Source organism: Capra hircus, chromosome 29, assembly GCF_001704415.2.
Source record: "Capra hircus breed San Clemente chromosome 29, ASM170441v1, whole genome shotgun sequence".
Classification (NCBI taxonomy): Eukaryota; Metazoa; Chordata; class Mammalia; order Artiodactyla; family Bovidae; genus Capra; species Capra hircus.
Window position 1 is genome coordinate 45,358,365 of NC_030836.1, and position 11,171 is coordinate 45,369,535.

Genomic DNA, 11,171 nt, shown 5'->3' on the forward strand with positions numbered 1-11,171 from the left:
TGGTGATAAGAATCCCCTGGGGCTCTTTAAAAATAAAAGGGATTCCTGGACCCCAGGCCTCTCTGGATTCTGAGTCACAGGGTGGGACCCAAGAATCTATTTAGTTTATTTTTTTAAACAAACCTCAACCTGTGAAATTGATTCTTGAGGCCCAGGAAGCTTGGGGAACTTGGCTGAGTTCCTGGGAGATGCAGGGGAAGATGATGTGGGAGAGACAGGCTGAGACCAGCCTGTGGAGTGCTGGCCAGGAGGTGCACAGGCCTCTGGAGGGAGTGGTCCCGGGGCAACTGCAGAGCAGCTCAAGGCTTCTATTAGTCTGGGAGTATGTCTGCTTCGGCGTTTGTTTGTTTTTAATTTAAAATTTATTTTTTTATTAATTTATGGCTGCACTGGGTCTTCATTGCCGCAGGGGCTTTCTCTAGTTGCAATGCATGGGTTTCTCATTGCAGTGCTTTCTCTTATTGCATGGACTCTAAGGGCACAGGCTTAGTTGCTCCCTTCATGTGGGATCTTCCTGGATCAAGGATAGAACCCATGTCCCTGGCATTGGCAGGCAGATTCTTAACCAGCAAACCCCCAGGAAATTGCTTGCTTTAGTGTTCCTAAGTAACTGTTACTTTGGGGAAATTTCTTGGTTTTTATCTTCTGTACTCCCATCCCCTCCTCACACTTGAACATCACTTCTACAAAAGATGAGTTTGGCACACTGTAGATGCTTAATATGTAGCTTGCAAATGAAGGAATGGAAATCATCAGCCCACACATAGTGTTTGAAACTACAGAGTGAGTGGGACCATCTCCAGGGGCTGAGTAGGGTCCGGTAGAGAGGGGAGTCCAGACAGCACCACACTTTAAGGGGAAGGGGAAGGTTAAAGAGAGGGAGGCACGGGCTGACAGGGAGGACGGAGGTGTCAACAGGGCCAGGAAGGAAAATGAGGTGATGGGGACAGCGCGATTCCTTCAGTCCACAGTCATTTTAGCTGCACCAAGAGACATACAGTGAGAACAAGGTATTTTCCCGTTCCCTGGCTGCTCCCAGACCAGTGAAGGCACACAAAACTCAAAGCACTCCATTTCAGAACAGAGTGGTGCTATGCTAGAGATAATGGTCAGAGTGCTATGACCGTCCAAAGAACTCCTTACTCCATGAGAGGGGGCTTGGAGGACTTCCTGGGGGAGGCAAAGCTGATAGCTAGACAGATACATACACACATAAACCAAGCATTTATCAGGTGAAGATACTGATAAAAAGGACCCCACACATGGCCCAAGCAAAGGTGAGGGACAGCATGTTGGGGTCAAGGCATGGAGAGGGTCAGCGAGGACAGCTTGCCAGCAAGTGCAACCTGAGAGGGCCTGTTGGGGAAGGCCAAGAGAAGGACTGAGAAGGCTTGGGTAAGCAGAAGCATCCAGGTCAGTGGGGGCTCCCAGATTAAGCCATGAACCCTTGTAGCAGTCACTGTAAACCCAGAGACAGCCCACCCCTCTGTGTTCTCTATTCAGAAAGCCAGAGTTGCCCTTAGAGCTCACAAGGACAACCTAGATGTCCCAGATCTCCTGTCCTGAGATGACACAAGAAAATCACTTTTTTTTTTTAAATTAATAAAATTCTAGCAGTTCGAGCTGAAACCCAGCCTCACAGCTGGTGAGATCTCAGGATAAACTCTTACTGATGGAAAGACAGGGTAGGGCGCTAGGCTGTGGTGAACATGCCCCCTCACTGCCTGAAGAACACCCTTCTCTGCAGGCTGGATCGTGTCTTCTTTCTAAGCAGCAGGGAACCCTCAATGGGCTGGGGACGGTTCAGGAGTAGCTCTTCTGTTCTTCTTTGTAAGTTTCCCTCCCCTCCCCACCCCCACATCCTCGAGGGGTCCAGGCCACTCCACCCACGCTTTTGTGATGAATCCCCCAGACACAAGTCCATCCCATCATAGGGTCTCTACAAGTCGGGTAGACCTTCCACCTGCCAAGGTAGATCCAGGTCTAGCAACTCTCCAGGTCCATATCAAGGGCTCTGCCCATAGGTTGAGACAGAGAAGGGTAAGGTCCTCCTCCTAGCTCTGAGCCATAGCTCCCCTGGACCTCCCACCATCCCTGAACAGGTACACTGTACCCATTTTTCAGGTGTGGATACTGAGGCTCAGAGAAACAAACTGATGCCTCTCTGGATCACAGAGTTATTCAGGGGCAGAGCTGGGACTGAACCTCCAGTTCACTGACCCCAAGATTGTGCTCTTTCTGCTCCACTGGCCACCTCAGTATAAAACAGAAGACAGGAATGTTTAGACTTCAGATTTCAGAACTTTGGTTTGAAATTTGACTCCTAAGATCACAGTCCTCAGAGGTGGGAGGGCCTTGAGCAATAATGTTTCCAAGACTTCCCAGGAGAAACAGATCTCCTGGAAGGTGATTGTACAGACAGCTTTTCAGGCCACTGCCCAGACCTGTCTATGCCAGGAGCTTGTGATGGGGCTCAGCAACTGGTGTTTTTTTAACAAAGGAAGTTTGGGGTACCCTAGCTAGACCCGCCCAGCTCCATTTTACAGACCAGGAGACAGGCTCAGACAGGAAAAGGGGCAGATCCACCACTGATAGTCATCATGTCCTACATATTTGGAGAAAAAAAATGCAAGAGCACCCGTGTGACCAGTGCTGGGACCCTGCAAAATTATTGATACTATGCTTTGTCTAAACTGAGCTTCCCTGGTGGCTCAGTGGTAAAGAATCCACCTGGCAATTCAGGAGACACAGGTACCATCCCTGATCCAGGAAGACCCCTCACTGCAGAGCAACTAAGGCTGTGCGCCACCACTCAGCCTGCGCTCAGCACCCGGGATCCGCAGCTACTGAGCCCACGTGTTCCAGAGCCTGCACCAAGAGAAGCCACCGCAGTGAGCAAATGCCCCGCAGCTAGAGAGTAGCCCCTGCTCGCCGCAACTAGGGAAAAGCTTACCCAGCAATGAAGACCCAGCACAGACAAAATAAATAAATAAAACTGTAAACTGAGATTAATCCTCCCCTGATTCCTCAGAGTGCTGCCAGGACCACATACACGAAGTCCTAAGGGCGATGCCTGGCTCAGAGCGTGGGAGCTTTTGTAAGCGTTTGTACTGTTAGGTAAGATGGTACGGAGAATCCCAAATGAACTTTTTGGCCAACCTAACATTTATCCTTCCCTTTCTCTGATTTCTCCAAGTGCTAAGTTGACCAGAATCTCTTGTTGAACCTGACACCCTGGCATTTCAGCTTCCTCTGGAGAAATAAAGACCAAAACAATAGACCATTGTTCTGAAGTAAAAGAACTAGTTCCCCCTCAAATGTACTGTATTACAAGACCTGCTTGGGCAAAGAAATAATTTATATTATCAGTTGAAATATGTGCAAACACTTAAAATTAAATATGTATATCTGTGGGCTTCCCAGGTGGCTCAGTGGTAAAGAATTTGCCTGCCACTGCAGGCGTCACAGTTCGGTCCCTGGGTCAAGAAGATGCCCTTGGAGAAGGAAATGTATTCCTTCTAATTCTTGTTGTCTGGGAAATCCCATGGACAGAGGAGCCTGGCAGGCTGTAATCCATGGGGTCGCAAAAGAGTCGGACATGGCTTAGCGACTAAAACAACAAGCAAACAACAAGTGTATATCTCCACAGCCCCTGCCCTGTTTCTTGTGGGCATCATCTTTTCAAGGAAAATTCTAGTGGCACTAACCACTAGGCTCACGGTTCTGTCTGATCACCCTGAAGTGTGCCTGAAGACTGGGGTGAAAAATGGGGGTGGATGGGGGTGGAACGCACATTTGCTGAGGACTCTGTTTGCTGACCTGACTCTGCGGGACTGCACTCAAGGCCCACTACTGACTGTGTCTCACTGGGTAAGTTTCTTCACCTCTCTGAGCCTTGTTATTTCATCTGAAAACATGATCACAGAGGTAAGCCTCCCAGAGGAGGGCCCACTCCATCCCCGTTGTCTTCAGGATTAGTCAGATTCTTCTTCCTGGCCCTGGAAGGAAGAGCGACAGCCAGTCTGCCTTTCCAGTCTTTTCCCACTCAAAGTGTAACTCTTTCTTCTGTTCCCAGGCTTTGGTCACCCACAGGAGCCTGCCCCCATATCTACTGCAACAGTCCTCCACGCCCTTGAGGCTGGGCTCCAATGCCACCTCCTCCAGGGAGCCTGCCGGGATTCTCCCAAACCAGATAGGGTCTCCAATCTCTTCTGTGCTCCCTCAGCACTGGGTGTCTGTTTTAAGGTACCTTCTTTGATGTACAGAAGAATTCCTCCTTTTCTGGGGGTAGAGGTTCTACCCTGCTCCCCTTGGCCTAGATATCATCAAAACAAGATCTTGCTCACAGTGTGTAGGTTTGGAGCAATTTCACTGGATTAGAAGTAAGAAAGAACCGGGCAGCCTGCCCCAGTTTGCAGCCTTCCGTGTAAGCAACCTTAAATGACACCAGACGTTTAAGTCTCAGACCACCTTAGGGAAGACTGTGTTTCATTCATGTTAAGGCATACATTCTGCACCACCACCCCAGTACACACACACTTCAACCTCTGAAACGGGGCTATATCTTCAATGAATGGGCAGTAGATATCCTTTCTTACTGATGTATAAAATAACGCTACCTTTCCATCAACACCTTCTTAGATTTGATGAGATAAAATAGCATCCCTTTTAATAGCTGAGTAAGTCTAGGCACGTGAGGTTAAGCTGCTCACTCAAAGCACCTAGCAGGACTTTCCTGGTGGTCCAGTGGTTGAGAATCTGCCTTCCAATGCAAGGGACATGAGTTTGACCCCTAGTCGGGGAAGTAAGATCCAACATGCCAAGGGCGACAAAACCCCTGTGCCTCAAGGAAGAGTCCATGTATCGCAACTAAGACCCAACGCAGCCAAATAAATACACGGTTTTTTAAAAAAGCACATAGCTGTCACAGCCACTGTGATGACCCCCAATGACCCAGCCTCCTTGTGTTCATGCCCTTGTGGGTCCCCTCCCTTGGGTACCGACTGGACTTGGTGACTTGCCTTGGAGGAGCAGAATACGGCAGAAGTGATGGGAGGTTATTTCCAAGATTTAATTTCTGCAAAGAATCTGACCTCTGCCCATCTGCCATCTCTAGCCCTCTCACTTGCTGGCTCCCACTGAAGCCAGCTGCCATGATATGAGTTGTCCTCGGTAACTGAAAACAATCAGCAAGAAACTAAGACCCTCAGTACAACAACTCACAAAGAAGTAGATCCACCCTCAGTCAAACCTGGACGTGACTGTAGCCTCCTGACTGAAGCCTGTGAAGGACCCTGGGTCAGAGGCCCCTGCTAAGCCGTGCCTGGATCCCAGACCTATAGGAAGTGAGGTCATACCTGAGTGCTGCTTTAAGCCACCAATATTGGGCGTAAATAGTTACAGAGCAATAGACGCATAATAATGTCCAATACTGAAGGCCAAGCATTGACTCTACCATGTCTTGGGGACAGAGGTAAAAGAGATGTTGTTCTAGCTGTCAAGGGATATCAAGTGTACCAGGGTGTAACATTCTGGTGTGACTGCTGCTACCATGTGTATTGGGAGGGCCAGAAAGGGGGCTGCCTCCCTAACCCAGCTGAAGGGTCAGGCCCACTTCCAGGGAGCTGCAGCCCAGCAGGTTCTGGAAAGGTGAGAGCTTACCCACCCGGTGACAAAGGCAGGGAGGCAGTGGGGAGGGAAGGAAAAGAACATATTTTCTCCTGGTCCTCCACGGATTTGTGGATTTGGGAAATTGTTGTAAGATTACACACTTGGCAAGAAGGTATTTGGCAGCTAGAAGCGTGACGCAAGAGCAAGTGATTCACACTGACACGTCTCAGAAGCCTGTGAGTCATCAGCAAGCTCTTCCCAGCCCAGACTGGGATGAGCGGGAGGATCTGACCTAACTGCACTGCAGAGAAGGCATTGATGATTGTGTAATGGTTCTGTTGCTTTTTAACCAGGGTCAGGGTTGGTCTGTGGCTCAGGTGCTAGAGGTGTGGTTAGAGTTGGAAGGATGGTCACAGTCCACCTCTAAGACAGGCTGGGGGCAGAGGGTCAGGGTCCGTTTTATGAATTCCCTTCTTCACATTGGCCCTCCCTTGGCTCCTCTGGCGGGCAGTGGGGGGAAAAGGGGGAGTGAACCTGGCAGATAGCAAGATATCCTGAATGCAAGGAAGGCCTAGAAATTCTGAGAAAGGAGAAAGAAGGAGCAAGATCAGGGGTATGGGATGAGCCAACAAGAGGTCTTGCAGCCAGCACTTCCCTGACCCCAGATAGGGCACCCCGTGCATCACCCCAGACACAGAGGACGCAGGACTTCTGCCTCTGCTACCAACACCAGGACAGGAGGGCAGAGCGGTTGGAGCACAGGCTCTAAAGCCAGGCTGGCCAGAGCAGGAGTCCCAGCTCTGCTGAGTACAGGGTGTGCTTAATCTGAGCCTCAGTTTGCCAATCTACAAAATGGGGAGCTATCAAATGAAGATAATAATTCCCATTTTGTAGGACTATCATAAGGTTTAAAGGAAATATAGGGAGGAATTAGCTCCAGAACCAGTAAAAATGCTCAAAAAATAGTGGTAAAAGCAAAAAGGAGCAAGGACCAGATGTGTGAGGTCCCTTATAATCTTGAAATTCTAGGATTCGAAGGATTGGCTGGCCCAGCCCAAGTCCCTTTCTCCTCCCCGCAATCTTAGGAGAAAGAGCTGCTCCTGGTAGTCTTGCCCTTGGAGGGACCTGCATTCATGATTTCATTTACTGTTCACAACAACCCACTTTACAGATGAGAAGACTGACAAAGAGGGGAAAGGATTTGCCTCAAGTACTGATTAACACCGGCTCACTTTTATTGAGCACTTGCTGCAGGCCAAGCCCTGGGCTTGGCACAGCGTCATCGCATTTAGTCCTCCTGACAACACATGAGTTATCCGTCCCTGTTACAGACAAGGAAACCAGAGGGAGAAGGCACCCAGCGTTGCACAGCTGTGGGTGATGGAACCGCAGTTTACCTAGGAGCAGCTGGTCCTCAGAGCCTGAGCTCGTAACCCTATCCGATTGTAGAAAATTATGGGCAGAGTTAGACCTGGAAAACACCTCACACTCCGAACTTTCAGCCCCTGAACTAGCCTCTTTTTTTTTCTTTCTTTCTTTCTTTTTTAAATTTCTGATTGTAGTAAAAATATACAGAAACAAAAAATGTACCATCTTGGCGATTTTTATATGTACAATTCGGGAGTGTTATATACATTCACATTGTTGTACAACCAAACTCCAGAAGTTTCTCACCTTGCAAAACTGAAGCCTTGTAGCCATTAAAGAACTTACCACCGCCCCCATCCCCTCAATCCTCCGACCTCCCCACCCAACCAGGCCCTGGCAACCACCGTGCTACTTTCTGTCCCTGTGAATTTGACCATTCTAGGTTTGAGCTGTCCTGTTTCTTAAAAGCCTGTCTCTGTTTTGCTGTTGGGCCACCTGTTCTCACTGTCAACAAAATGTTTGGACAGCCAGAGCTACAAGAGTTCAGGGGAGGATAAGATCTTTGGGATGGGTTAGTCAGGGAAGGCTGCCTGGAGGAGGAAGAGGGAGGAGGAGGAGAGGAAGCCTGTACCCACTTCCCTGGGCGGTGGAGAGGCAGTGGTGTGCTGCGTGGGTGACTCAGGGATGCTTGACCCTGGTGGCCTGCCCTTTGGTTTACGACAGCCACCTCAGCAGCACCAACCTTTGTCCCCAAGGGAGCTCCTGTCAGGTGGGTGGGGGCACCAGGCCATCTCAGAAGGCCAGTGGCTCGCTGAAGGGTGAAGCAGTCCCGCTCTTGCAGCCTCCAGAACCATGGGGACAGGGCTACGCAGTCAGTCCTTGCGAGGACCACGGCCCTCTTACGGCAAGCTCCAGGAGTCCTGGGGGAGGCCCACGGAAGGCCGACTGCGCCGGGCGCTGAGCCTCAGGCAGGGCCGTGAGAAGTCCCGGTCCTCAGATGGATGCCCAGAACGGCTGGATACCCCCGGTCAGGAGCGGCTGCCCGGGAGCCTGGGGGACACGGAGCAGCTGATCCAAGCGGAGCAAGAAGGCAGCCAGAGGTGGCTGCGGCAGTATCAGCAGGTTTGGCTGAGGGCTGGTGGGTGGAGGGGTGCGACAGGGAGGGTCAAGATCCCAAGCAGAGGGACCCAGGGGAGCAAAGGCTCAGACGCAGAAATGGATGGGGCTATAGACCAAGAAGACAGAGAGCTGTTGGGGCAGGGGCTGCAGAGAGAGGTATTCCAGAGGGTCCTGAAGGTATTTGGGATTTATCCTGTGGGCACTGGGGAGTCAGGGAAGGTTTTGGAGCTGATGGGTGATATAGTCAAAGCTGTTCTGAGATGACCAGTCTGTCAGTGTGTTGGACGGTGGATTTTGCTGGAGGCAAGAGATAAGTCAGTACAGCTTCCCCAGGGTTACATCTCGTGGTCCCTTCTCCCCCAAGAAAAGAGAGGATCAGGCCCCCCTGGGTGGGTGCTGCCTGCTGGGCTCCTGCCTTCCGGGAGAAAGGGTGCCTAGCGAAGGGGCTTCTGTCTCTGGGGTCTACCACCCCCTCCTGGCTGTAGGTGGAACAGCACCTGAAGCCCACCCCTCAGCGGAGGGACCTGGGCTCTGATCGCAACCCCTCCTCTTTCTTCCAGAAGATCAGGAGAAGGTGGGAGAGCTTTGTCACCAGCTTCCCCAACGTGACCCTGAGCCGGTCAGCCTCCCCACAGCCCCCGCTGGGCACCACCAGCTAAGGAGGCCATGAGCGGTGGGGACCTCGCTGCACCTGGATGAGACGGCACGCCTGCTGCGCCTCTCCGGGGCCCTCTGGACTGTGAATGGGGTGACCGCCTCTCTGTGGACTGTTCCCGCCTTCCCTAGTGGCGCGCCCAGGTCTCCGCCACCAGGACAGAGCTCGGTGAAGCCAGACCCATGGCTGAGCGGCTCTGGCACATCGCCTGGTCACTGGGCCATGCCCAACCCACCCTTCTCAGCGGCTGCCAGCGGACGGTGAGCCCATCCCCAGGGCAAGGACCACGTCTGGCCTGTGTCTTGTCGCGTGTTGTCGCTCTCCTCACAGTCTCCCAATGAAGAACTAAGGCCCAGAGGGGGAAGGGATTGCTGCCATTGGCGTCTCAGGCCGCACCCACACCCAATGCCCAACACTGCGTTGAACACAGGAATAAAGGTTGCCGAGCTGAAGTAAATGATTTTCCTGCTGACGAACTGGCCTCCAGTGCTCTCCCAACCCCCTGGGGCCAGGTGGTGTCCAGAGCTTCCCAGATAATGGAGCAGAAGCCCTAGGGGTGGGGGTGGCGGGGGAGGGGTGGGTCTCCAGGAGGCTGGGCTTTACCTGCCACTTGTCTTAACCTGATTCCCCCTGTGCTGACCTCAGGCCAGCTTCGGAGGGCCTAGATCTCGCCAGCTCCCTGTCTTCCTGCTCACCAGCAAGGCAGGGCTCACGTTGAGGATCAGAGAGGGCAAGGGGCCCACTCAGGGCCACACCGAGGGGAGGGTTTGACCCCAAAGGGCCTGAGCTCCTTGAGAGACACTGGCACTTCCTGTGGGGTCCCTGGGGCTCTCCCAGGTCAAGCAGATCCAAGGTGAGGGAGCAGCTGTAAGCAGCCTGGGTGTGTTCTGGGGTGGAGGGGGGACCTGAGGGCCCCAGAGACAGAGGGGAGGCTTCGTTGTTCCCTAGAGCCTGGAACCCTGCAGGGCCATTCAGGAACAAGACCGCTCCTGGCAAAATTTTGTCCCAGAGAGTCCCACCCTTCCAGACCAAGCCTCCAAGCTCTCCGTCCTTCCTCATCGGCCGGCCTGATGCAGAGCATCCAATGGGACCCCAGCCAAGGCTCAGGGTGGCAGGTGGCACTGAAGTGAAGCCCCCCTTACCACTCATTTGGACCGTGATATGAAAGCAAAATAAACCTTCTTTGGGTTAAGCCACTGATTTGGCCACTTGTTACAGGCATGCCTATTAGCATCCCCTGGAAACTCAGAGAAGGCAGGACTATTCACTCACCGCCAACAGCTACACCTTATTGTAGGTCTCATGAAGCAGTTGTCGGATTATGAAACGGAGACCTGGAGGATGGGTAGGAGTTAGCCCAGCCAAGAGAGGGCATGAGTGTTTCCATGGAGGAAGGGGGCTGGGCGAAGGCCTCACGGTCAGCGGGAACGCAGGGTATCTGGGGGTGCCGACCATGTGAACGGGCCAGGGCACAGCAGATGCCCCTGGCTTCGGCTCTACATGTGTTTACAGCAAGTGGTCCCCCTCCATGACAACCCATTCCAGTATTCTTGCCAGGAAAATTCCCCAGACAGAAGAGCCTGGCAGGCTGTGGTCCATGGGGTCAGGCACGATTGAGCCACCCACTCCCATCTCCCCATCTCCCTGCTTCCCCTGATGTACCAGGCCTTGCCCATCCTGGTTTCATCAGCACAGAAGGCTTCACTATCATGGGCTGGGCAGGCCATTGGCAAGCAGACCCCAGAGGATGTTGCCCACATCATGGTTATTTGTGGCGTGATGTGGCTCCTCGTGGAGCCCTCCCGACACGGGCAGTCAATGTGGCCCAAGCAGAGAGGGGACTCCAGAAGGGCAGAAGCCCCAGGGGCTCCGAGTCTATCCACCCTCAGGCCAGCATCTGCCCAAAGATCACAGAAAGTTGTCCTCACCAAGGGACTTTCCTGGTGGCCCGGTGCATTGCAAGCTGGTGTGGGTCCAGTCCCTTGTCTGGGAACTAAGATCCCACAAGCCTTGGAGCAGCTAAGCCCACACGCCCTAACAAAAGATCTTGCACAATGCAACGAAGACTGGAGGCAGTCAAATAATTTTTTTTTAATAAAAATATATATACAATATGGAAAGTTTACATGGGGAAAAAATAAAAGACATCCTTGTTGAGTCAATTTCATGCTTCTTTGTTCTGTTCCCACTGCCCCCAGAGGGCAGAGCCTCCAGGTCTCTCCCGTGCTCACAGGGGCTCAGAGCCTGAGCCCGGAACGGGAGGGGTCTGATTTCCTTCACCTCTATGCCCAGCCCCATTCCCTTTCCTGTTCAACATCCCTGCCACACGCAGCCTCTCTGTGCCTGCTCCCAAAACAGGAAGTCTCACTGCTTGTCAAGCTCTGCTCTCTCCACGTGACCTCTGCCCTCAAGGGGCTCA

The 11,171-nt window shown here is 52.4% G+C and overlaps 1 protein-coding gene across 2 annotated transcripts; it reads left to right on the forward strand.

The window, feature by feature from the left end:
- Nucleotides 7,703-9,204, forward strand: C29H11orf86 (chromosome 29 C11orf86 homolog). 2 transcript variants are annotated; one of them, XM_018043610.1, is made up of 2 exons: nt 7,703-8,100; nt 8,658-9,204. In XM_018043610.1, exons 1-2 carry the CDS (start codon nt 7,831-7,833, stop codon nt 8,754-8,756), a joined length of 369 nt encoding a protein of 122 aa, XP_017899099.1. In that variant the 5' UTR covers nt 7,703-7,830; the 3' UTR covers nt 8,757-9,204. The 2 variants fall into 2 exon arrangements, with proteins under 2 accessions (XP_017899099.1, XP_005699999.2); XM_005699942.3 differs by having other exon boundaries at nt 8,661-9,204.

Coding starts and splice junctions, on each gene's coding strand:
- C29H11orf86 (XM_018043610.1), top strand. CDS start 7,831: ATGGGGACAGGGCTACGCAGTCAGTCCTTGCGAGGACCACGGCCCTCT. Junction 8,101..8,657: donor GGCTGCGGCAGTATCAGCAG/GTTTGGCTGAGG, acceptor TCTTTCTTCCAG/AAGATCAGGAGAAGGTGGGA.